General features: G+C 34.2%; 6 protein-coding genes across 6 annotated transcripts; 4 read left to right on the top strand and 2 right to left on the bottom strand.

Annotated features, from left to right (window-relative positions):
- Positions 1-1,158: 1,158 nt before the first annotated feature.
- On the bottom strand, positions 1,159-2,855 carry EAF01_006700 (uncharacterized protein; the record flags this gene model as incomplete). Its single annotated transcript, XM_038914954.1, has 4 exons — positions 1,159-1,433; positions 1,492-2,344; positions 2,416-2,772; positions 2,793-2,855. The coding sequence occupies 4 exons, from the start codon at positions 2,853-2,855 to the stop codon at positions 1,159-1,161; spliced, it is 1,548 nt and encodes a 515-aa protein (XP_038769909.1).
- Positions 2,856-2,916: 61 nt separating this feature from the next.
- On the bottom strand, positions 2,917-3,502 carry EAF01_006699 (uncharacterized protein; the record flags this gene model as incomplete). Its single annotated transcript, XM_038914953.1, has 2 exons — positions 2,917-3,341; positions 3,388-3,502. 2 exons carry the CDS (start codon positions 3,500-3,502, stop codon positions 2,917-2,919), a joined length of 540 nt encoding a protein of 179 aa, XP_038769908.1.
- A 3,001-nt stretch (positions 3,503-6,503) lies between these two features.
- On the top strand, positions 6,504-10,744 carry EAF01_006698 (uncharacterized protein). Its single transcript, XM_038914952.1, has 4 exons — positions 6,504-7,039; positions 7,101-7,384; positions 7,775-10,038; positions 10,097-10,744. Exons 1-4 carry the CDS (start codon positions 6,669-6,671, stop codon positions 10,190-10,192), a joined length of 3,015 nt encoding a protein of 1,004 aa, XP_038769907.1. The 5' UTR covers positions 6,504-6,668; the 3' UTR covers positions 10,193-10,744.
- Positions 10,745-11,279: 535 nt separating this feature from the next.
- EAF01_006697 (uncharacterized protein) lies at positions 11,280-11,943 on the top strand (the record flags this gene model as incomplete). The annotated part of the gene is made up of 3 exons (XM_038914951.1): positions 11,280-11,373; positions 11,436-11,736; positions 11,790-11,943. The coding sequence occupies 3 exons, from the start codon at positions 11,280-11,282 to the stop codon at positions 11,941-11,943; spliced, it is 549 nt and encodes a 182-aa protein (XP_038769906.1).
- A 3,203-nt stretch (positions 11,944-15,146) lies between these two features.
- EAF01_006696 (uncharacterized protein) lies at positions 15,147-16,707 on the top strand (the record flags this gene model as incomplete). The annotated part of the gene is made up of 4 exons (XM_038914950.1): positions 15,147-15,160; positions 15,238-15,777; positions 15,913-16,121; positions 16,172-16,707. The coding sequence occupies 4 exons, from the start codon at positions 15,147-15,149 to the stop codon at positions 16,705-16,707; spliced, it is 1,299 nt and encodes a 432-aa protein (XP_038769905.1).
- Positions 16,708-16,758: 51 nt separating this feature from the next.
- EAF01_006695 (uncharacterized protein) lies at positions 16,759-17,028 on the top strand (the record flags this gene model as incomplete). The annotated part of the gene is made up of 1 exon (XM_038914949.1): positions 16,759-17,028. The coding sequence occupies one exon, from the start codon at positions 16,759-16,761 to the stop codon at positions 17,026-17,028; it is 270 nt and encodes an 89-aa protein (XP_038769904.1).
- Between the last annotated feature and the right edge of the window lie 9,714 nt (positions 17,029-26,742).

Genomic DNA, 26,742 nt, shown 5'->3' with positions numbered 1-26,742 from the left:
GAGCTATTTTTGAGAAGAGCGGACCTTATGCCGACATCTGAATAAACGTGGATAGCTATTGCTTTCCGAAATGATAGCTGTTGTGATGAAATTCGATGGGTCCAGGCAATGATTGGCGTTTCGTGATGGAATATGCACTTCTCTTTCTTTCGTTTAAATCAGCCAAATTTCATGGGGCCTAGGGTAAAGTATTGCCTTTCTGAAATTTCAATGTTAGAATAGTGCCAACTGAGGTTTGATATCTTGAATTGGGAGCTGATAAAAGCTTGTGTCTGTAGAATGACAATCAGTAAGTCGGGGAAATGGCAAGTCTGATCTCTTGGTGGGGTGCTTCCGCCATTTCACATTAGAGCTAGGTAAGCCAACAGCCCACCCAAGATAGACGAGCGAGAAGAGACAAGTTAGTTATTTCTAGAATCCGCTTAATTTATACACACCTATATCATGGATTAGACAGCATCATTTCCTATGTTTCCATTTAATTTGTAAATAACAACTGTTCTAGGGCACAATGGTTTGAAGATTTCCTAAAAGTGGTGTAATTGACCCCAAATGCTCTCCCGGGCGTGTTTCCATTCATTCCAATGTTATTCCTCTTGCTCAAATCTTGTCTCGCTGTGATCTACCTTAGATCTCTACCTGCTGCACTGAGTTTCGGGTCAAGGACAATTGCAGAGTTAACAGATGCATGATTAGTCAAATCCCTCATCGCCCTATTCAGTTGCAGAAGTATCACTGAATCTCTCAAGAGCATACAGTCGCAGATGGTGCCTGCGCAATTTTCTATCAAAGTAACGTAGGATTGTGCAAAAAGAGCAGATCTTCTGATTTTCATGAGGACTATCTTTACAAGCAAGAACCAATAATAGGTATTGGGCAATGAGATTTGGCAATGCTGGCATACTGTTCCTATTCAAATAATCAGGCGTTCTTCAAACAACTTGGCGAAAATGGGAAAATGTATAGATGGTTGTCATTGTGATTTTTGACCGGAAGCCCATCTAATTGAACTGCCTCAAAGTCAGTATATAAAGCTTAACTCCCCAGTCCCGTCGCCTAAAAAATCTAACCCTATCATCTGATTGCTATGAGCTTTAAAAAAAAAGCAATAATATCTGTTTCATCTCTATCATTCAATTTCTACCCATTATACTTAGGTCATTTTTTCCCAAGCGTTAGCTTCAGTTGATGTATTATCCTTAGCGCCTCTTCCTTCTCTTTCTTCTCTTGCTCCAATTCTATCTTCTGATCTCGCAGAGTCATATAAATATCCAAGTCCCCAGAAGCTGTCTGCTCTTCGGGTGAGTGAGACCTGGTTCTTCCCTCGCCCAGGTTCAGAGTTGTTTGCAGCTGCTTGTCATATGTGTATACTTGCGCGATACGCTCATTTGCATCAATGACAATATGTCGAATATGCGATTGCGTATCAATATCTAAAAAGCAGGATCTAGGTTAGATGATACTTGGCTCTAAACTAGAAGTTTCCTTCACCTTTGATTTTAAGTGCATCAAGAGAAGACTTCGGGCAAAAGTTAAGAATGATGCAATCTTCGAGAATACCACATTTTTGATACCTCCCTCCAGATTTAAATCTATCTGCATATTCCTCTAGCCGTCCACTGTTGCCAGATTGAAGTATCTCAATACCCCATCTTTTGCCAAAGATAAAGAAATCGATTCTTCCATCCTTTGCTTCAGCATATTCTGACAAGATCGGTAGATTATAAAGCTCCTGGTTAAGGCAACAATACATCTCATCCTGGAACGCTGCTTCTGGAATACCCCAATTAGTATCGGACTGGCAACCAGTATTTGACGAGGGAGAGCGATGATGCAGAACGGATGGGCTGAATCTTTCAATGGCGTTTAAACAGGCTTGCTGAAGGATGATTGTATCTGAACCGATTCCTGGTGGCGGACCTGGAATGAGACGTCGATCTGCGATCCTGTCTGGCTTTAGTATAAGCAAAGAACGGGGTGAATGCACATCCCTTCTATGTATTGGAGAAGCAAAAATATAGGTAATTTCGCTACTTCCATGCGTAAGGTACTCTGCGTGTAGGAACCCCATTTTATAACAAAATGCTAATGCATCCATGTTATTCATTCCTGGCTCTGTCAAGCCTTTGGGTAGTCTCGCTACTTTACGCATTGCATCTGTAACATCCGAATATTTGAGATGGCTGCAAGATGGAGAATGTACCAAATAGTTCTTTAAGTGCTTCTCTCCTACTACTGTCCAGACACCTCTGCCCCATTGAGTAAGAAATTCCAGTAGGAAATCACGCTCGACAAGGACCTCATGACAGAAGACTGGCGACCATCTTCGACGGTTTTGGATGTTCTTATTCAGCGAGAAATAGTTAGCATATTCTTCAATGAACAGCTTCTTCAGTTTAGCCGAGGAGATATTACCTGTGAAATCAACATTTCAAAACAACCCAAGATCAATCCAACCATTCCTGGATGACTGTCAGTAGCAGAGTGAAGATACTCGGCTGTGGCTACTCGATCAACGCTATCAGGGTTAAGACCATTCTTCAGAATCCATTTACAGACTGCGGTCAATGTCTCATCCGATTTGAAGAGCATACATAAAGAACTAAATTTTAATGATCGTAATTCAATACGATTGAGATCATCTACTTTCGAAGCTTGCGATTGAATGAACGGTTCTTGAATCTCAGAAATGCCAGCAGCCCCATAAAGGCAAACAAGCACGAATATTGATCGTGATCTAGTGTAGTGGTTCTTGAGTTCAGAGATCCAAAACTCTTCATCTTGATAAAAACCTCGAGCTTCATCAATGAGTTAAACAATTTTGGCGTTGGGGTTATGTGGACGATATTTGGCATTGTCTTTTCGTGCCCAGGTTGCTTTTTCCTCTAAAAAGTCTAGGTATGGAGCATTATTGCGTCATATTTTAGGCTGCCAAAGAACGAATACAGGCTCAAGCTCTGGGTTATGAAGGAGAATATGATATCCAAGTAACTGAAGAAGCGTTGTCTTTCCCACTAGAGGTGTAGCACGAATAACCACGATTCCCGTCTTTGATGCAAGTTGCAGAACTGAAGAAACTAGATCTGATCTTTCGCAAATATAAGGGCAGTGGGTATTCCATGCACTGAAATCATGAAGTGCATGGTCATTCATCTCGTGTCTACAGTTGACACAAATAGGAACTAACAATTCGAAGACTCCTTGAGGGCAATCACAATTATGACAAGGCCAGTGAGTGATAGTGGTAGAAGGGAGATCTGACAAATCGATTTTTGTGTTTCCTCTGGCAGGCTTCTGTTGTTTAGAACCTTGATTTTGGTGGGGACCTTTTCCGTGCTTTTCTTATGATCTGGTGCTTGAAATTTGTCTGACGCCGCTTTGATTTACCATTAACGTTTTGTAAAGTAGCATTTGAGGAGGAATCTTTGGGAAGATGCAACTCCACATCTTTTGAAATAGATGAGGGAAGTCTTCTAGAGATAGATCTGGTGGTTGCAGGCATTTTCTATGTTAGGTAAGTAAAAGCAGTCGTGTGAAGAGGAAAGAGAGTTCTTGTTTCTGCGTTAACAATATATCAACATCTTTCCTTTGTTGTGAAAAAAGCGAAGGTAGCTTGTTGTTATTGAATGTTCCATTTCTGCGAATAAAGGAAGTACAATTTATCACACCCAACACTTTCAGACTTTCTTGAACATTTTGATAAGATCTTTTGGAAGCTATCAGGGAAAAAGACAGCTTGGAAAATGCCCAACGCCTAATTCTACGTACGTAAGATGTTGAGAGTAGTCAATCTCCGTAGTAATAGCACAATAACCTAATTGATACAAGCGTCAATTCGCAAGGCCTCAAGGACACAATCTTTATTCAAGCTCTCTTTAGTCAAAAAACAATACGATGAATTATACCCAGAATTCAACTAATTCATTTCCCACCGTGACCATGTTTCAACATGAAAGATGCTTTGGCATGAATTTTCTTGGACTGATCGTTATCGCATAGGCCTGCCAACCAGGAATAAAGGATAGAGTGGTTTCACCATTTGGACGATATAGCTTTACGAATTTGAGGCAAAATGGTGAACTGAACCTCGCGTTCTGGGCAAACGTCAGTTGGACGGGTCATGTAATAGGAAAGAAGTTGAAAAATGTGGCTTACAACTAAGGGTTTTCATGCTCTCTAGACATTTGTGGATGGGTTGTCTCTTGTGAGAAGAACGCTGGCATGATAGTCACTTTGAGGGGGGGCTACTTCGGAAACTTCGCATTTCATTTCAGACAATCATCGAGATGTCAGTCCAACCTCCGATTCGGTAATATGTCAATAGTAAAGGCAATCATGTGTTCGAGTTTCTTCCCTTTAGTATAAATAATTAGCAGCTGGATATACCGTCCATGCGAAGCTAGATAACTCTTCATCATTTTACATCACTAATTCCCGAGAATCAAAGGCCATAATCACATCACGATCATGAAGAATCCCTGCGGATATGTGAGATGAACGATGTTAAATCACGCATGCTAATACTAAGTAGAGTCTACGATAAGATAAAACATGATGGGCGAGTGTAAAAAGAAAGCTGACATATGAAGGTGCTTAACATATGTTCCGTCGTCCACGAGCAGGAAAAGATTGAATTCATACTACTTTGGTGAGCAATTGAAGCCATGCCTCCAATTTTGCAACATCCACCCAGCTCTGATCCGTAATTCCTTGTCAAATGAATAGGGCTAACTGCACATTGGAACATGGAGTAACAGCGAGCTAGGAAGCGTTCGAACTTACGCTGGTATATGTTGCTTATCTAGGTAGGCATAGTACATGTGATCAAACTGCTTAGCGAGTCAAATTCATGTAGTGGACTGTGTTGCAGTTGCATCATCAGCACAAGTAGTAAGATTCTTTTGAACAGGTACGTAAATGCCGCGAGGTAATCGTAGCCGATCGTGATACGATGTTGTGCAATGAACAGTACCTCAACTTAGTCATGAAGCATGCGGTAAGGCAACCCATCCACGACATTATCTCCGAGGACGGGGAAATTTCAATGCCACTGGCAAAGCTTAGACGACATACTCCGATGTGATCGCTGTTGAAGAATATGATAGATTCTGTGGTATTGCACGTTTTGATTGCGAACTAATACACACCAATGCTACTGCGCCGTAGATCCACGTAATTCAAGGCGTTCAAGGATTATTACTAGAAGATATCTTCAACGACTTTAGGAATTGAGCTATGCAATGTAGCCCAAACATACACTATTCCAACCCCAGATCAAGCAACATTCGGAGCTTCGTCCGATTTCCCTCTCACATATACTAAATTTCAGATCAATATCATCTGCAGCTTTCAATACCAGATTGATATATTCTTGCATACCGGAACACTATTCCTGATGATGGATACGCGTAAACATAATAGCAATCATAGTATGATATGTAATACCTTCCTAAAAAATTGCTTTCTCGACTGTTGCGGAATTATGGTGTCATTCGTTGAAAGGAAACTCTTGAATGTATTTGCTTCCTTATCAGGCAGCAGCAACCTTCGGAATACTGTTCGACCGGGAAGTACGAAGAGTCTCGTCTCTCTGCTGGTGTTGTGCCCATTGCAACACGGCCCAAATAAAAATTCAAAATTGACAGCCCAATTAAACTTTCACCAATGAGGGTCCCGGAATTTGGGAGATCAAGAGCCGTTGCCATTGAATACTACAACGCATTCTTGATCTAGTGGTTATTCTTTCACATGAGTGTACCAGACCCTCACAGCACCTACGACAAGGCTGAATTCTAAAAGCATGCAATGGCCTGTGAATGGTCTTTCAGGTCCAAACAAGGAACTGAGTCTCAAATCCAGCAAACTCAATGTTTTGCAAGTTCCAAACTTTATGGTCTATTCGGACCAGTTGGTAACAAACTCTTCCGATTATCGATAGGCATTCGAAGAATGGACATTCGGGAGGCGAAGCGCGATTCCTTTGCAGAGATTCGTCATCCTAGATCGTTCTTTCTAGATTGCTGTTGGAGTCCCATAAGATAAATACCATTCAAAAGATGCACTAGATGAAGGGTGGCGCGAGTGACTAGCTGGCGAGAAGCGAGTGTGATGTGCCAGTCTGAAAGAAATCGTCGTGCGACAGATGTTTCAACAGGGTTGCTCGAGTCATGTAATAATAAGTATCACCGTCCACTCATAAGATTACCAGCAGGAGTTTCGCTGTGAGAGGGGGAGCTATGGGTGAACTTTGAGACTGCGCACAGCTCCTTCAGCTCATGCTTGGGTAAATATTTCCCATCCACCAGTGATCTAACCGTTCGTGATTACTCATCAAGATTTCTTCTCTCAGTGATACGGAGGCTCGGAGTTTGTATGTTGTGCTCCACTCGGAAACCCCTCGAGGCCTGTTTCCCGTTTCCTGTAAGGTTATCCGCATGTGGGTGGGTCTCTTAAGTGCAATCTTAAGCGGTTATCGAAACCCCATCAAGCCTTTCCGATAGTCCATGCATGAACAAAGTCCATTTCGAGATACAGGCAAAGTGAATGTCAGAACGTTACGACAAATCCAATACTAGAATCTCCTCAAAGTGAAGTTATTAGACCTCTAAGAGTACCTAGGTAGAGGTATGAATGATCTCTGACATCGAGTTTGCTGGTCTGCTTCGACCATGGTGACCCTCAACGGCAAAGGTAACGGGAATGTCAAGCCTGTCATTCGAGACATTGCAGAAATTCAAGGTCTTCTTGAAGATATTCACATAGCAGATACGAGCCAAGGTCCCATACCAAATTCCACGAAAGCGCATTCTTCCAACAGTACAGTCGCCACCGCCCAAGTCTTACATTTATCCACGATCCCTTCTCCAATCCCAAAGCCAGCAGACTGGACCTCAGATCTGCCCAACTCCGAACATGTCCAATTCTTCAAAGATACAGATTGGGCTGCAACACACCTCGGACCATTAGAATCATGGGGCCTTGCCCTTCGACTTCATACTTTCACAACTTTTGCGGATTCAAGACCTGCTTGTTTATATTGGTATGATGGAAAGGCGAAACTTTCCTACTCAAATTTGAACAATCTGACAGCATCATGTTAGGGGACCTGAAAGAGTTGCAATTTACAATGAAAACTTCATCGAAATGTCTAGCAAAAGACATCCAGCACTGATGGGCAAACCATTTAAGTCTGTTTTCCCAGAAATCTGGAAGGACATAAAAGGGGTTTTTATTCATGCAGAGACGAGCAAGCTTGCAGCAGACGTCAATGAGATACCTTTAATGGTGGAGAGAAGTGGCTTCAAAGAGGAGGCATATTTTACGGGAAGTTTCAATCCAGTTCGAAAGGAGGATGGAGCAGTTGGAGGCTTCTATAATTCTGTAGGTTCGTATTTGTTTCGTAGATTTTGCAGTCTTCAAACCCATTTCCGTTTCCAAATTTACATCCCACTTTTCCTCGTTCTCAGCCGCACCTTATGATGGGATGGATGGAGTAAATCATCGCATATCAGAATGACTTCTTGATTATCTGGTTTTGAGACAACACAACTGTTCAACATGACTGGGATATTGAAGAGTGTTGTTTTGAAGCTCAAGATACTATTTGATTGTTAAACTTCAACTTAGACATTGAAGAGATAGCTTTTAAAGGTGTTGTTGAATTTGGTATGCGATTTATTTCACTAATCTTGTGTTTTCTGTTTTAACTCTAATTGATTCGTCATGATCCCCTCAAATATTAATTTAACTAGCAATTACTGAAATGTGGATGCAGTTGAAGTTACTGCCCAAAAGCTCAACGAGAGAAGACAGACGATGTTAGGATCATTGGAGATCCCAACTAAATTGCAACAAGGAACGCTTGCCAGCCATGTTATGCCTCATTTAGAGTCAAATCCACTAGATATCCCCATGGCAATGTTATATCAGGTAGACGAGCAAAGTTCTTCTGGGTCTGCAGTTTATCTGCGGAGTCAGCTGGGCTTCCCTGAGAAGCACCCACTCGCCGTGCCAGAAGCTGACCTCCGCAGCTGTCTTGCCTTGTTCCCGTTGTTACATAAAACAAGCAATAAGATCTCGACTCATTCCATTGATGAGAGATTTGAGGGAGTCGAATGGCGTGGCCACAAAGATGAGTATACTGAAACTTACGAACCATCGACACATTTTAGCATACTTCCAATCTCGAGTGCTGATCGTATCTTTGGCTATCTCATACTTGGCGCCAACTCTCGCCGGCCGATTGACGATACCTACGATCAATTCATAAATGCTATCGCCTCGAGGGTGTCATCAATTGCATCTGCCTTGGCTAGCGCCGAGGAAACAAGGCGGAGGGCTGATCGGTTAGAAAAGGAACTGGCTGAAAGCGAGAGGCAAATCAGATATATGGCACAGAATGCTCCGGTTGGTATGTTACAATTATCGACTGAAGGTAAAATCCTTTGGGCAAATGATATGTACTACCAAATTACTGGCCATCCGGGACCTGAGGAACCGCAGTACAACTATTCTTTTCTTGATGTCTTAACGGAAGAAGACAGGTCTCAAACTTTACAAGCTTGGGTACAACTCCAGGATGGTTCCTCTCATATTGAGATTACATCACGGCTCAAGCGTAAGTTTGTGCCACCCAGTGGGGAGGCCGAACACGCTTGTGTGCTATCATTGGCATTTCCATACATTGTAGATGGCGAAGTACAATCCATCATGGCTTGCTTTACCGACATCTCTGAATTAAAATGGGCCGAAGCAGCGGAAGCTAGGAACGCTGAGGAAGCGCGTGTGGCCAAACGTCAGCAAGAGGAGTTTATAGATGTTGTTTCTCATGAGATGAGAAACCCTCTTTCTGCCATTTTCCAGTGTGCCGACATGATATCAAATTCCTACAGAGATTTATCACACACAAATGCTCTTGAAATTTTAAAGGGCAATGTTGAGGCCGCTCATACGATAGCTATGTGTGCCAGTCATCAAAAGCGTATCGTGGATGATGTCTTGACACTCTCGAAGCTCAAGTATATGATGCTTTCCATTTCGCCACACTCTGCTAATCCGGCAAAAATTCTGGAACAGGTCGTCAGAATGTTCGAAGCAGATTTAACTTCTCATGATATCTCAATCAAGACAGTAGCTCAACCTTCTTTCAGTGCCAACAATATCGACTTAGTCATGTTTGACTCTTCGCGTGTGAACCAAATCTTGATTAATTTACTAACAAACGCGATTAAGTTTACGAGAGGTGAGCCCAAGAGAAAGATCACAGTCACTTATGGTGCTACGCTTGTTGAGCCAGAGAATAATTTCAGCAAGGAACTCTACTGGGTACCATGCGGAAACGAAGTTGAAGATTTAACGCTTAATCCGGAGTGGGGCTCTGGTGAACCTGTGTTTTTAACATGCGCAGTCACAGATACAGGAGTTGGAATGCGTGCTGACGAGATCCCTCGTCTCTTCACTCGCTTCGAGCAGGCCAATTCGAAAACTTCTATAAAATATGGCGGATCTGGTTTGGGACTGTTCATTTCTCAAAAGCTTGCCGAAAAACAAGGAGGTAGGATTGGCCTATCTTCCAAATTAGGCCAGGGAAGCACATTTGGGTTTTACGTAAAGGTACGACGTAGTGTTAAACCGCCCAAAGATATCCGTCCAAGATTGACAACAGTATCATTCGATGGGTCTCACTATGACGGATCGAAGCCTATGCACGTTTTGTTAGTCGAAGACAATTTGGTCAATCAGAGGATATTAGAGAAGCAGCTCAAAAAAGCCGGCTGCATAGTCCACGTGGCCAACCATGGGTTAGAGGCTTTAGAGATTTTGAGACAGTGTTCCTGCTGGCACGAGCCGGTGATGGATGCAAAGGAATTAGATATTATACTGATGGATTGGGAAATGCCTATAATGGATGGCCTCACTTGCAGTCGGGAGATCCGAGCATTGCAACAGTCTGGAAAGATCGTGAGGCATCTTGAGATCATCGCAATTACTGCTAATGCCCGAGAGGAGCAGGTTCAACTGGCATTGCATAACGGAATTGTAAGTCTCCGAAGGATAGGTTTCAATTGAATCGTTATGCTGACAGGTGTTGCTGTAGAATTTCGTAATGTCCAAACCTTTTATAGTCTCGAGCCTGCTGTCCAAAATGAGAGAAAGGCTTAGCGGGATCGACAATGGCACGAGTTCTCAGTGAACGAATATGAATTTGCCAATAGTGGCAAAAGGAGTGCCTATGAAGTGGCGATCCATAACATCCCGTCTTGTCTTCTGAATGGCTTTGCATTATTCTCTAATCGCCCAAGCCCCTCGGAATATACAACGGAAGTCGCGGATATCCGGAAAAAGGACTGTGAGCATATATGCCCAGCTCCCCTATTGATAAGAATACTGTGAATAATACCAGTATGTTTGAGAGAATGGGAATCATGACGGATATGAAAAAACTCAATGCCAAACCAATATTACGTGCATTAATGTCTCGTCACTACGTCAAACTCATGGGCATTTATTTGGATGCAATACCCCCCCAAAAACGACCCCCAAAATTGTTAGAAATCTGTCAGGAGCACAGGTAGTAGTGAAGAGAACGGTGAGGATTAGTTGCAAGAACGAAAACGGGCTACTTGGGTCAGTTCTTTCTCTGGTGTTTTTGTTATCCATTGGATAGTATTAGCAAACAATAGGAAACATTAAAATCAATCAAAGTTATAGAAGAATGCCCTGATTACTTCAGCTTTACACCAGATCAGGACTTATCCTCCAAAAAGTAGCAAAGTGCATTGCAGTATCATTAAAGATGGCTCGGTAAACGCATTGTCCGCAGCGATTCGGCATGGAATCTTCAGCATCTAAGGATTCAACACGACAGTCACTTTTGTCTACACACCAATGACGAATAGGACTATCAGTGAAAATTTATCGCTGTATTCTGAAATCATCCTAACAACATTGAGAAATCACTCGAGCATCCGCTTCGTTTGACATAGAGATGAGTCTGTAGAGACTATGTAAGTTTAGAAATTGAATTCAATTCAATGCTAACCTCTATATTTCACGTGCTCTGGCGATTTTTCACACGCGTCCTCTCGCCTATCCTTCCTAGATTGCGCTGGGATGTTTGGTTTGAGATAAATTATCAGTTACATTAACTTTACACTGATTGCCTTTGAGTGATTGCTCACTGGGCTCTATCATTGATAGACCAGCGTCGCAGAGCTAATTCTTTCTTTGCTCTCTCAAGCAGTCATTCTCCTTTTCGTCAACCTTGGCTCATCATGTCAATGGCATACCAGGAAGATGTGTCAACAATTGCAGAAGTAGAGAAGCTCAACAGTGAGGCCAATGTTCTCTATAAATCGGGAAAATTCCTTGAAGGTATGCTCTGAGTGATTTCATTACATTCTGATAACAAACTTATCGAAATCATTCACACACAGCTATGACGAAGTACCAAGAAGCCATGGCAGCAGATAAAACTTCTGGGCCTTGTACTTTTAAATTTTTCCGCAACATGACTGCTGTCTACTTTGAGCTCGGCAGGTATACTCAATGCCTCGAGAAGACGAAGCAGGTTGTCGAACTGATCCAGAACATGATGCCAGAGGATAAAGCCATCTTTGTGAAGCTTGCGCAGCGAATGGAGAGATCTATTGAACATATTCCTAAAGCCTCAGATGAACAGAAGCTGAGAAGTCGTCTGAAAATCAGTGTTTCTTTACCACGCTACCGTGCTTCTCTGTGAGTCCTCGGAAAGTTCCACTTGCACATACTCGAGACTGACTGTTATCCAGGGTTACAACGACTGAATACTTTACGGTTGGGCACGACATTCCCGAAGGCATCTTTCACGACCTCATCCAGAAACCCCGTCGAGATGAGAAAGACAGAACACTCTCATTCTTTTTTGGTGGCATCGGGGATGCTCGCAATTATATGCAACGATGATTGATCTACATGCGCCGGAGAAGAAGGGAATCGCTCCTCGCAGGAAATACCATTTCATCGCAAATGATATCAATAAATGTGCTCTTACCAGAGACCTTATTATATGGAAGTTACTAGACGACCTCTCAACATTATCACAAGACTCAGATGAGGGAATGATGGCTTTAGCCACGATTTTTTCATCTATGAAGCGAACATAATGCCCAACTACATACACGAGTATCTGCGCGCAATAATGGGAAAAATTCTGGTGATTTTACAAGAGATATGTGAACCTTCTATATGTCGATCAGCTACCACGATTTTTTTCTTCCCTCCGCCGCGAGACTATTGAGAATCCTCTTTTGTTTTATTTCTACAGGACTATAGTCCTCTCCAAAGCCAACAGGGTGAAGAATGCGTACTTATCTGGAGTTCCCACCTATCTTTAAGACATGTTTGACTAGATTTCACTAATATTTCGGCTCTAGGGAAATTCCCCACTCGAATGGGTATCGCTTCATGCATCCGATATGGCTAGGTATATTGACGTCCACTAGTGAGTGTACAGACTCACAGGACACTCAAAAAGAAAGTACAATTTCACACCAAAAAGAGCGATTTTAATAATTTAATTGAAATTTAGATTATTATTGAATTCTTTCGAGATTGAAATTTATGATTTTCAAATATAAGGATTTTATATAATAAAAAAATTGAGTAAAAGAAATAAATTTTAAAATTTTAATAGTTGATTATATAATTTCTTATCAAAATATTTGATAAGATATTATATTATTGAAGTTTCAAACTCAAATCTCTATTTTTTTTTTAATAAATCTTTTATATATTATTTTTTTATATTTAAGAAATACAATAACGTAGTTTATTAGTGGGACGGTTATATTAATAAATCAATCACTTTTATCTTAAATTATTATTCTATATTTAATACACATTTTCTTTATAATTAATCATAAAAATTCATTTTAAAGAAGCACATATAATTTTAACTATTTAAATTATTAAATTAAATAAAAAATTATTAATTCAAAAAGTAATTTAGTTTTATTATATACCTTAAATTATATTAAATAATAAAATTCAAAATAAACTTAATACAATTGAGAATTGATTAAAAAATTATAATTTAATTAAATTAAAAAAGGAAGTATTTATTTAATATATTCTTAATATAAATTTGAAAGATTTTTTATTTAAATTTAAGAATGTGAAAAATATAATGAATTATATTTTCAAATTAAAAAATATGAAATATATTAAGAAGCTTTGAATATATTAATTTGTAAAACATTAAATCGAATTAAAGATATATTTTAATTGTATTTATAATTTTTAAAAAGCTTTTTATAAGAATTCTAAATTTATTAAAGAATAATTTCGATTAGTTATGAATATATAAACGAAATATAGTATTTTGAATAAAGATTTTTATAATTTTAATAAAACAGACTTTATAATAAGAATTATTATTAATATTGAGAAATATAATAGAAGTAAATCTATATAATTAGGTAATTGAGAATAGACTATAATAATAATATATGAAAATAAAGAGAATAAAATTATTCTTTTATTTTTATTGGTTTAGGGATAGGTTTATTTTTTTAATTAATATATTAAAATTAATCTTTTGTAAAATAAGTTATTAAATTTATATTTAATAAATGAATAAATAATAAGATGGGTTTAAAATAATTGAAATATTTTGATAACTATATTAAGAATCGAAAAAAGAGTAAATATCGAATATTAATATTAAATAAATATAAAAACTATAAATCAATAGCTTTTCAAATATATTATAAAAAGAATAATAACTATTATATTCAAGTTATTTAATTTAATTATTTGATATTAATTATTTTAATAATATAAAATGTTTATATAATAATCAAATTGATGAATTTATTAAGGTATATATTAATTATATTTTGAAGGTTAAATTCTTTATAGTTTTTAAAGCTGTATATAAAGAATCAATTATCTTTCAGAATATAAAATCAAGATTTTAAGAAACAGATTTAATTTTATTTAATTTTAAAATTATATTCTCGAAATTAGATATTCGAATTTATATATCTACTTTTTTTTCTTTTAATCTAGATTAATGAATTTCTTAAACTCTTTGTAATTCAATTGAAGCTTTTTCTTAATCAATATTAATTAAATCTTAAATAACTTATTATTAAATAAGTTCCCCTATATTTATATTTGAGATTATACTAATTCTAATTAAAAGTATAAAAAGATTAGTTTATAAAACATACTTTTAAATATAGAGAATTATATATTTTAAATAACAAATGAAACATTAAATAAACATTGACATATAAAAAAAATCTAATTATATTAAGGAGGAGTACTTATTAAATAAAAGACTTTTGATATATTATCTTAACAAAAAGTTGATATTTAAATTTAATATAATGAATATTAAAAAGGAGGGAATTTTAATAAGGAAGTATTTTTTAATTGATATTATAATAAATATAAAAAGATAGATTATAATATAAGAATTTATCAAAATAATAAAATAGATTTTAGATTGTTAAATTCTTAATAATTTTAATTAATTGATTTAATTGTTGTTGAATAATATAACGTAGTTTATCAGTGCGTGTACTATATTAGTACGTGTATCATTTCAAAATACACCAAAATTAGGCCTTTTTTAATATTCTTATTTTAATAATTAATCATTATTTTAGAAAAAAAAAAGAATATTAAATAATTATACGAAAATAGATTCTTAGAAATCTAGTTTTTATATAAATATTCCTATTAAATCTTAGAAAAAGTGAAAATTGTCACGATTTTCGTTACAAAATAGTTATTTCTATAATAACTACTTTATAAATTAAGTTTTTCTTAAAATTAATTAGATTTTTATAATTCATATATAATTAAATATTTTATATTAAATTTTCAGAAATTTTAATCCATAAATAAAGAAAGTGCACGGTTACACACAGACGAATTTTGTATGTAAAATGAGTGGTACACGTACTGATATGGTGCACGCACTGATAAACTACGTTAGCTTTAAAGTGACAATTCAAGGTAAAAATGGCCGATTTACTGATATTATTGATCCACTGATAAACTACGTTATATTAATTAGAATGATATTCGATTGAAATTGTAATTTTGATTGAATTTTGAAGTTGACATATTTGAGGGTGAATTTGTGCTTTCCTGTTATGTTGTCCTGTGAGTCTGTGCACCCACTGATGGTCCTGAATCATTCGCTCAACAAAAGGGATGAGGGCTCCCACAGCTGAACAACCTCAGAAGCACTCAGAAGGCATTGTCGGGTCGCTCTCTTTTTCCTGATGAAAAGTTCAAAAAGGAAAGGCAAACCTACGTTAAATGCGGAGTTTTACGACCACCAGAAAAGATTCTTATGTCTCGGGAGCCGAAATTGTCAGGGCTTATCAAAACTCCATCCAAGTCCACTGAGCTCCGTAAGTATATTGAGAAAAATTGGAATTTCAATCCAACAATGATGGACTCCGATTGGTATGATGATATGGAAATAAGGGAACGGTCCGAAGAATTTGATTGGGACAACAACCTTTTCGATGCTGTCACCCAGTTCGAGCCTTTTCACAAGGGGAGGAAACCTTCAAGCTTATTTGATCACGTGGCTCCCTTGTTTCAAGATGCAGCAGATGCACTCAAGAAGTTGAAGGGAAGACTCCACGTTGAAGTCCTCTGTGGGGACATTATCGAGATATCCAAATGGTTCCGATTTGGCACTTCGCCTACCAGAACTCCACCATCAAACGAGTTTCCCACAGAATTTGATGGTATTCACCTAAGTAACATTCCGTAAGTCAGCTCCAGTCTTATTCTAGAGTCATTTGTCCTTTCAATTCTTGGTCAAATCACACATTTTGGCTCACACTTCTCTTTTGCGGTATTGAGATTGAAATCCGCAATATCAAAGCTGACTTTCCTCCATAGTGATTATATTGGTGGTAATTTATCTACTTTTCTACATATCACTCCGATTTTGAACAAAGAGCCAACCAGCTTTGTGCAATCCAACTGCTTGCGTAATGCAGGAAGCTGGAAATCCATAGAGGCGTTTTTGGCAAATTATCCATGCATCACGAACAAGACCATGCTAAAACAACTCACTGGTGTTGAAGTCATGCCTCGACCTTTCAGTGGTCAATATTTCCTTTAATTGACTACACTTTCTACGGCCACACACAACCAGTATCACAAGAAGACTGGTCGACTTTGTTGCCTCGAAACGAATACCAAAAATGGTTCTACGCTCTGTTTTTTAGACTTGCATTGCCATACAACGTCGAAATCTTCCAGCCTGACACAATTATCTTCTCACCCCTCAATCTCAGCATCCCCTTTCGTTTAATGGATGAACTTCGCTCGCGTCATTATCCCTCTTGTTGGATGTCGGAAATAGTTTTGAACATCTTCGAAAATAAAGTTATCAGTAGCTGTCGTCCTCCTAGAATGACGCCAACATCCGTTTCGGCATTGGGAAAGCAGCACAAGGCCAGAAACCTCTGCACCGCTCCGTTCTCTCACGAGATGGCAACTCTCACACAAATTTTAATCCCACTTCTTCCTTTTAGTTTGGCATCATCGGCTATCCCAGAACAGAACGATATTCATAGATATACCTTCCCATTTCCTAGCATTTTCAGTTATCAAGAAATGCCAAATACCCTCACACTCATATTCTGGAGTCACCGATATTTCATGGATCTAGGTGAGATGGGTAGCTAGTCATTTATCAATGACATTCGTCCTCTACTGGATCCAACATGGGGAGATGAAATGGATAGCCGGTTCAAGGGTTCAAAATTCGATACTTTCAGAGAGAAAGGATTGATCGTGTGGAGTGTTATAGATTGGGATGTTAAAACAGAAGAGGCAAGTGCTTGGATGTCTAGCACGATGGTCAATAGCATGATCAAGCAGGGAGATTGGAGTTGTGGTTTGTTCAGAATTGATACATGGCAAAGATGTTGGCAACAACCGCTTATGATGAAGGATGTAAGAAAAGGTGAGGTCTGGAAGGATGATATCACTGCAGTTGCAGATTAATAACTTTTGGATCTTGCCACGCCAATGTTCATGGATAATGAGAACCAAGCATATGGCGTGATGCTGCTCAATATTCCAATTAATCGTAGCAGTATTCAATTTAAACTTAGAGCTTTCTACAGGATGCTGGATACGTATCTTCATAGGGAGCAAGATTGGTGATATATCGCACGAACGAGCTCCTTGCTTGAGATGTGGTACACGAATAGTTTTTTCCAAATTGGTGCGCGGAATAGCTTAGTCTATCTATGGAACCTCTTCCGACTCCTCGTCTTCATTATCGTCTTTCTCCAAGCTTCACGTAGACTTCGCCCCATGAAGTTAATGGTTTTTCTTGTATCCAAATATGGCATAGTGTCCTTATAGCTGGTTGCTCAATTTTCGTTGCGTTGGACGATCACTTAGTATAGCTGCTGATCCAGATGCATGGGCGAACATACGCGAATTCTGGCGATGACATGTCGCTGTCACGCTCGGCTATTATACTCAATTTCTTCACTAGATTTCAAAATATGAATTAAAAGTCTTACAACCTTTTTATCAAAAACATTTAAAAATAAAATTGTAACTTCATTAACATAGTTTCAAAATGAAAAAAAACCCCTTTTATTAATTAAAAGATATTAATTGATTTAATTATTCTTTGAGATTTGAAGTGATTTAGAATTATATTAATAAATTAATAAGTAGTTTGAGTAATTCAATATAATATAGTTTATCAGCATATAATTCATATCAGTATATAGCTCATTTTCACTTCAATTTATACCTTTTTCTTTCAATATATATTTTGTCAACAATCTATTATAAATTTGAATAATCAAAAAGCTCATATACTCCTTATTATTGAAGCTATTCAGAAAAACAAAAAACAAAGCATTCAAAAGATTACTAATATATATAATATTCTATATAAAACACTAAAATATAGAATTAACAGTTTTACTTTTTATACAAGATATTGATATAAATCTTATAATCTTTTAAAACTAAAAAAGAATATTATTATCGAATATATATTTAATATAAATTCGAAAGGTTTTTCATTTAAACTTAAGAATATAAAAAATATAAAGAATATTAAAAAACTTTAGGTATATCAATTTATCAAGTATTAAATCGACTTAAAAATATGTTTTAATTATATTTATAACTTTCAAAATGTTTTCTATAAGGATTTTAAGTTTATTAAAAAATAATTTCGATTAATTATAAATATATAATTAAAATATAGTATTTTAGATGAAGATTTCTATAATTTTAATGAAATAGACTTTATAATAAGAATTATATGTATAACAATGATTATTATTAGTATTAAGAGATATAATAGAAACAAATTAGTATAATTAGACAATCAAGAATGGACTATAATAATAATATACAAAAATAAAAAGGATAAAACTATTCCTTTATTTTAATAGTTTAAGAATAAATTTATCTTTTCAATTGATATATTGAAACAAATCTTTTTATAGAATAAGCTATTAAATCTATATCTAATAAATGAATAAACAATAAAATAGATTTAGAATAATTAAAACACTTTAATAAGTATATTAAGAATTAAAAAAAGAACAAATATTGAATATTAATACTACATAAATATAAAAGTTATAAATCAATAGCTTTTTAAATATATTATAAAGAGAATAATATTCAAATTATTTAATTCAAATTATTTAATTCAAATTATTTAATTCAATTACTTAATATTAATTATTTTAGTAATTTAAAATGTTTATATGATAATTAAATTGATGAGTTTATTAAGATATATATTAATTATATTTCAAAGATTAAATTCTTTATAGCTTTTAAAACTGTATACAAGAAATTAATTACCTCTTAGAATATAAAATCAAAATTTCAAGGAATAGGTTTAATTCTATTTAATCTTAGAGCTATATTCTCGAAATTAAATATTCAAATTTATATATCTATCCTTTCCTTTTTCAATCTAAATCAATAAATCTTTTAAACCTTTATAATTTAACAAAAACTTTTTCTTAATCAATATTAATTAAATCTTAAATAACTTATTATTAATCAAGCTTTTCTATATCTATATTCAAAATTATATTAATTTTAATTAAAAGTATAAAAATATTAGTTTATGAAAACATACTTTTAATTATAGAGATTCATATACTTCAAAAGCAAATGAAGTATTAAGTAAATATCGATATATAAAAAAAACCTAATTACATTAAGAAAAAGTATTCATTAAATAAAAGACTTTTGATATATTATTTCAATAAAAGATTAATATTTAGATTTAATATAACAAATATTAAAAAAAGGGGAATTTTAATAAGGAAGTATTTTCTAATTAATATTATAGTAAATATAAAAAGATAGGTTATAATATAAGAATCTATCAAAATAATGTAATAGATTCTAGATTATTAGATTCTTAATAATCTTAATTAATTAATTTAATTATTAAATAATATAGATTTGAAAGTGTAAATTGAGGTGAAAGTGGACTATATGCTGATATGGGCCATATTCTGATAAACTACGTTATCAAGAATCTTTATAATTAATTTCTAAATAAACGTTTCAATTAATTTTCAGATTTTTGCCCTCAAATTTCTATTTCAATCAATATAATCTAAATGTTACGGGAGCTGCCTCTAGGGTTACGTGAAAGTGTCTAGAGATCTCTCGAGATGTGTTACGGGAGCTGCCTCTAGGGCCACGTGGAAGTGGCTAGAGATCTCTCGAGGTGGTTTAGACTAAACTTCAAGTAGGAATTCAATAAGGTTGGTAACTGGTTGCAATTCTCGTAACTATAGTAATGGAACTAATGATTGTTCTTGAGCACGAAGCTCCATATTATAATGAAACTCATTCTGTTATATAGACCTTCGTCCTCTGGAGCCCCTGGGATCCGTATGCTCCTGGAGCCCGTAGCTCCCCAAGGCTCACTCACGTGACACGCGAATGTGTCATGTGATGTCTGTCGTAACAAGATGGTTTAAACTAGATTTCAAATAGGAATTCAATAAGGTTGTAACTAATTATAATTCTTGTAATTATAATAATGAAACTAATAATTGTTCTTAAGCATAAAGCTCTATATATAAAGAAACCCTATTTCTTATATAGACCTTTATTCTCTATTATTCTATTAATCCTATTGTGTTTTATTAGATGGGAGCAGTGAGATTTAATGGGAATCTTTAATCTCGTGACTTTCTGATTAAATAATTTGATATGTTAAATACCATTATAACACTATTTTCTTTTTAGTTTAGCGCTTATCCCAAACGTTTATAAAATGAGTTTCCCCCATTTAATTAATTCCATAGTGCCTTTCTTTCTGTTTATTATAATATCCATTATTTGTTCTTTAAAATCTATTACTAATTATAAAAATATTTATTTTTATTCTAAAAACAAAAATATTATTATATTTTATAAGTATAATTATTATTTAAAAAAGAATCTTAAATATTAAGTGCTTTTAAATACTATATATTATAATGAATATATAAAGAATATGAGTAATAATTGTTGTAATGTATATAGCCATTCTACAAGCGATTAATCTTATATTAATTCTGAGAAAGAATATCTTGAGTTTGAGGAGAAGAAGGCTGCGAATGCTATGGCTAAAGCAACTGCTCAACTAACTTGCTTACAAAGGCAAAAGCATGTTTTGCAAAAAAAGGCTAGCAAAATGCTTTAACATGACCTTCGTACTATTGAAGCTCTTGAAGAGTTTGAGGCTGAGGAACAGCGATTGGAAAATGAACGTCTAGAAAAGGAGAAGGAACAAGCTTCTAGTTCCTCCGTTGTTGCTGGCGACGATTCTTTCGATTTTGGTTCTTCTTTGGACCCTTCGATCCTCGCTTCAATGGATTCTCCTTCTTTCTGGGCAGATCCGGGTATTGTTGATGGAATGCCTCCAACTTCTCAGGGCAATTGAGGTTCTCTTTCGGTTCCTATAAGTTTTCGGTATATAAATAATCTAACCATTTGATCAAGTATTTGACTATACCTCTAACGTTTTTGCAATCTAGTATTGTTTCGATATTATATATGACGTTTGGATTGACTAGTTCAATTTTTGTAAATGATACGTTTAGCGCTTCTGATAGTACTGGTTCAAGTAAGAATATATGGAAGACTAAATGGATATTCATTATATCTAATAATTTCAATTAATAATTAATCATTCCTATTACCTTATTAATCTTAAATAATCCTAGTTTTTTATAATCAAGTTTATTGCTTGGTTTCTTGATTTCAATATTTCGTTATAGTAAATAAACTTTATTCCCCTCTTTAAGTATAGGTTTTATACTATATTTCGTATTGTAGTACACTATTATTCTAAAAGATATAAATCTTAGATTAAGAGCCAATTACTCTTAAAGATCTTTCAACTATTCGACTTATATTATTACTAATTCGGTATTAACTTTTTATAATATTGGGATTTTATATGCTTATGGATTAAAATCAAAATTAGTTTGTACTAAAATGATTTTCGTGATTTCCGTTTTTGATGTATTATATACGAATTATGCCATAAATAATAATTCTATTTAATTATCTTGTTAATAATTTATATAGTATTTAAGACATATTTTTATTATTTAATTAATCCTCTTTGTTTAACCATCTATTTATAAATGAAAAGATATTAATAGCTTTTTCTTGATACTTATAAATACCAATAAGGTAGTCCAGAATTTCGAGGTAAAGAGCTTGTTTCGATCCGAGATTATCTTATTTAATACTCCGTATATACTTATTATAATCCTAAGGAATATATATACTAATTACTTAATATCCTATATTTCCTTGAATAATATTATATATACAAATTTCATTAATCTATTTACTATATTAAATATTACATTATATTCAATTCTTATAATAAAATCCTTTGAAAATAATAGTTTAACCATAAAGTCCTATATAATGAACTTCTATAATTGAAAAGGTATATTTAAAGTCTGGAGCTGATTATATGAAGTATATTGTAATAACTTATTTCGTATATAGGTATTATAATTTCTAATAATTTCTTCAATTATTATTCTTATTTGTAAAAAGTAATTAATTTCTTATATTCTTATAAACATTTTTGTAATTCCTTAGTGTTTGTATGTCAACAATCTATATTATTTTGTTACAAATTCCTTGATTATTTAATTCGAAATATATACTTTTTCATGAAAATATATAATCTTGTTTTCTATTATAAATCCTGGTTTTATTGTTTTACATATATATATAACTGTAGCATCCTTGTCATAATATGATTAAATTTAACTTCTGAAATGATTATTTTCTAATATATAAGTAGCTATAAGTTGTGATACATTGTAAACTAATAATTTGTCTTTTTTCTTAAATATTACATATAATTTGTACAACTTATTTTCTTGATATTCTGATTTTCGATTAAAAACATTAGCTTTAGTGTTTTCTGATTCTTTAACATATAAAATCTTAAAATTATAATTGATTATAATTTCTAATTATTTGATCTATTATCTATTTAACTACTTTATTATAATAAAGTAAACCAAGTTTTTATAATCTATATACATTTATACTATATATTTTGATTCTTTTAAATAAACTCGTTATTCTCTAAATACATCGACTATCACCAATAATTCTTTATCATATATTTTGTAATTTAATTTAACTAATAATAGTTTTCAAAAATAAAATATAATTAATTGCTATTTCTTATTTTGTTCTAATTAATTCAAAACTATCCCTATAATAAAATCTAAAAAGTTTATCTCCATAATGATTTGCTTTTTAGAATCGAATATCAACAATATTGACTTCTCGATTACTACCTGTTTAAATGTTTCAAAGAACTTCTACATCTTAACGATTTATTCAAAGCTTCCTTAATCTTTTCTAATTAATATAATTAAAAACATAATAATTTCTAAATAATTCTTAATAAATCTTTAATAAAAGTTAACAAATCCCAAAAAGAATTATACTTCTTTAATTATAATTGACTACCTTCATTCAAACATTATCTTAACTTTATCTTTGCTTATCTTAAGCCCTTAACTTAATATAATAAATTCTAGGAATTTTATTTCTATAATATAAAATTTATATTTACTTGATTTACATAGTAAATCAACTTTATGTTACGGGAGCTGCCTCTAGGGTCACGTGGAAGTGTCTAGAGATCTCTCGAGGTGGTTTAGACTAGACTTCAAGTAGGAATTCAATAAGGTTGTAATTGGTTGCAATTCTCGTAACTATAGTAATGAAACTAATGATTGTTCTTGAGCACGAAGCTCTGTATTATAATGAAACCCATTCCCTTATATAGATCTTCGTACCTTATGAATCGACAAGTCGATTACCGTAAAGCCGATTTCGACAAGTCGGTTTCCTGATCACGTGATGTACATCCCGTGACTGGTAATGATGCCACCGCTTATCTAACCTGTGCTCTCTAGCCGACCTGTGACTGCTGCTTACCCTGTGCCCACTGTAGGGTAGGTAACAACAAAAGATAGGTACCTATCTTTTAATCACTGATTACTTATCTGGTTACCTCTATCTTTAGTTACCCTTCAATTCAACTGTCCCTACAGTGCTGTTTTCGTAGGTTCCAACACCAAGGCCTTAGGTTTATCTTATAATCCATGTTGCGGTGCGGGTACCTCCGTAACACTTTAACTAAATTTTCAAGAATATTACTAATATCTTTAATATATTAAACTTTATTATTTAAATATATTAGAATATTATTCAAATAGTATATATAATAGGTATCTAAGTATTATAATAATACATTATTTATAAGTCTTATAAAAGTAGCTAGTATATTAGTTAGCCTAAAAGATATAACTTAATATTTGTATAATCTATATCTTGTCTTAAAAGCGGTCTTCTATTCTTTGCCTTTCTTTATTCTAATTAAGTAATATCAATTCTGTAAATCTATCTTAATAAATATTGTTGTTCCGTTTAATTGATCTTTTAATTCCATAACTAATGAAAGTGGATATCGATTTTTCTTTGTAAGCGTATTAAGCTTTTTATAGTTTATAACTAATCTCTTAATACTATCTTTCTTAAGTATTCATATAGTTAGGCTTACCATTTGAAATATAAATTCCCTAATCCATTTCTTAGTCAAATTGTTATTAATATATTCCCTAAACATCTTTAACTTATTGACTAATATTGAATAAATTAGAATGTATATAAACATCTTGCCTTCCTTCAATATTATTTCATAATCCTATAGCTTATATTCTAATAAAGCCTTATAAATCCTTAATTCTTTGAAAACATATTCGTATTTCTTATATTATTCTAATATTATAAGCTTCTTGTTACGAACGACGCAACATAGGCACGGGACTGAGGCACTAAGTCACGTGGTTGGCTCAGTCTGCCTCAACGAGATAGATACTGAACCATAAAAGTACAAACAAACCAGTACTAAGCCGTACTAATCACACTGAACAAGAAGGTCTATATAAAGGAATAGGTTTCATTACAATATAAAGCTTTATACTCAAAAACAATCATTAATTTTATTACTATAATTACAAGAATTACAACCAATTACCAACCTTATTGAATTCCTACTTAAAGTTTAGTTTAAACCATTTCAAAAGATCTCTAAACATTTTTACGTAACTTTAAAGGCAGCTCCTGTAACACTTTGAGTACCATTTCTACTTCAAATACTAATTCAATATTAACCAATGATATGGCATTTACTAGTACATTTGTGAACAATCAGGTATAAGTATCCGACATTGACAATATCAAGATGATTGATATTCCTAAGGAAATTATTATCAATGAAATACTTAAGATTGCCTTATTAGATAAATATTAAAGAAGTCGATAGGAACTCAATACCTTCCTCTTATAACTTGAAATCTACTTTAGATTTAATAAAGATAAGTTCATTGAAAAGGAATCCAAGAGTGTATGAACTATATTATATCTCAAAGGAGAAATAAGCAAGTGGATTCAGCCATATTTACAAGACTATTTTGAGCATAACGACCAGGATTGTATATAATCCATTCGAACAATCTTTAACAGTTTTAAAGGATTTAAGACAGAGATTCATAGAATCTTTAGGAACTTTAATAAGCTAGAGGTAGCGAAAGATAAAATCTTCAACCTCAAGCAGACAGGATCAGCATTGAAGTATGCTACGGAATTTCGAAGATATACTAAAACAACCAAGTGGGACGAAACCACCATTATAAGTTATTATCATAAAGGACTCAAACCAGAAGTCAGACTAGAGTTAGAAAGATCTGTTGAAAATATAGACTTGAACAACTTAATTCAGGACTTTATCAAATCAGATAATTGTCTTTACCGATATCAATAAAATCAAAGATCATACAAACCCCAAGGAAATCAAAAGCAAAAGCGTTACCGCAAGAATAAGAGAAAACCACATTACAATCCACAGAGATATGGAGACCCTATGGAACTCGATGCTACACACCACAAAGGTAGGAATGATGATTCGGAAAAGAAACAAAGATAAGAAAATAACTTATACTTTGAATATAGAAAAGCAGGGTATTGGGTAGCAGAATGTCGAAGTAAAAGAATAGAGGACAAGAAGGGCAACTTTAAGAATAAGTTTGGTAAGGGTTAACTTAATGCCACCTTTACGTCATAATTGTATGCTGTTAGTATAACAGGGCTAGCTATACCACCACCAGTTTACGAAGAAGAAGAAGAGGTCGAAGGCCTTTTATAGGTAAATAAAGACCTGCAATTAGGAGAATTATAGTTTATTCGGGAAATTGATTAATGGAACCGTTGTATCTGAAAATTTGGAAATACAGATAAAGGAATTATGAACAAGGACCTCAGCATAATAAACACTGAAGAGGGCGAATCGTATGAGGTTCGGTATGTCGATTAGCATTGAATTCTATAGTTTGGAATTACTACGAATATATCATTTATAGAAAGGATTAGTACCGATCACCTTCAGTGGCCAGATAGAGGAGAGCTATGGGAAGTGTTTTATCATCACATATCTGAAAGAAATGAGAATCAGGTTCTATTTTTATGTAGAAAAGTAGGAAAAGAACACCGGGTCCAGGCTTAAGCTATATTATTACCACCAGTTATAAGTATGATAATGAAAGTTACTCAAGAGAATTATTGGTATACCCTATAAAGAGATTTACTTGATGATAGAGTTAGATTAGGGATAAGCGCTATCTATCTAGAAAAGGAAGAGCCTCGATGTGTAATATTTACCGATAAAATCATTTAGAATAGCGAGAATAAGTAAATTACATTACAGCTGAATGCTACAGGACAAACAGAACAAATATACTACAGAGTCAAAATAAACGAATAAATACAACAAGTTATAATAGATTTAAAGGTTATAGGAAATTTTATTACATTAAAGGCTGCAAAGTACTTAGGAGTTCCATTTCAGAAGAAACAAAACCCCTACCAATTGCAGTTAATTGACGGATAGCTAGTAGAATCTGACGAGAATGTTTTATAAGAAACACAATCAGTACAAATGAGTATAACCTAATACTCAAAGGTTATATAGTTTAATATTATATTATTGGGCTAACAACAAATCATTTTAGGTATGCTATAATTAAAGGCATACAACCTTAGAATAGATTAGTTATAAGAAACAATAACATTTGATTAGTATAAGAATGGTCACAACAACATGTTCAAGGT

The sequence above is a fragment of the Botrytis porri genome, assembly GCF_014898465.1.
Source record: "Botrytis porri strain MUCL 3234 chromosome Unknown BPOR_008, whole genome shotgun sequence".
Taxonomy (NCBI): Eukaryota; Fungi; Ascomycota; class Leotiomycetes; order Helotiales; family Sclerotiniaceae; genus Botrytis; species Botrytis porri.
The sequence above is the reverse complement of the archived record's forward strand: the minus strand, read 5'-3'. Positions and strand labels throughout refer to the sequence as shown.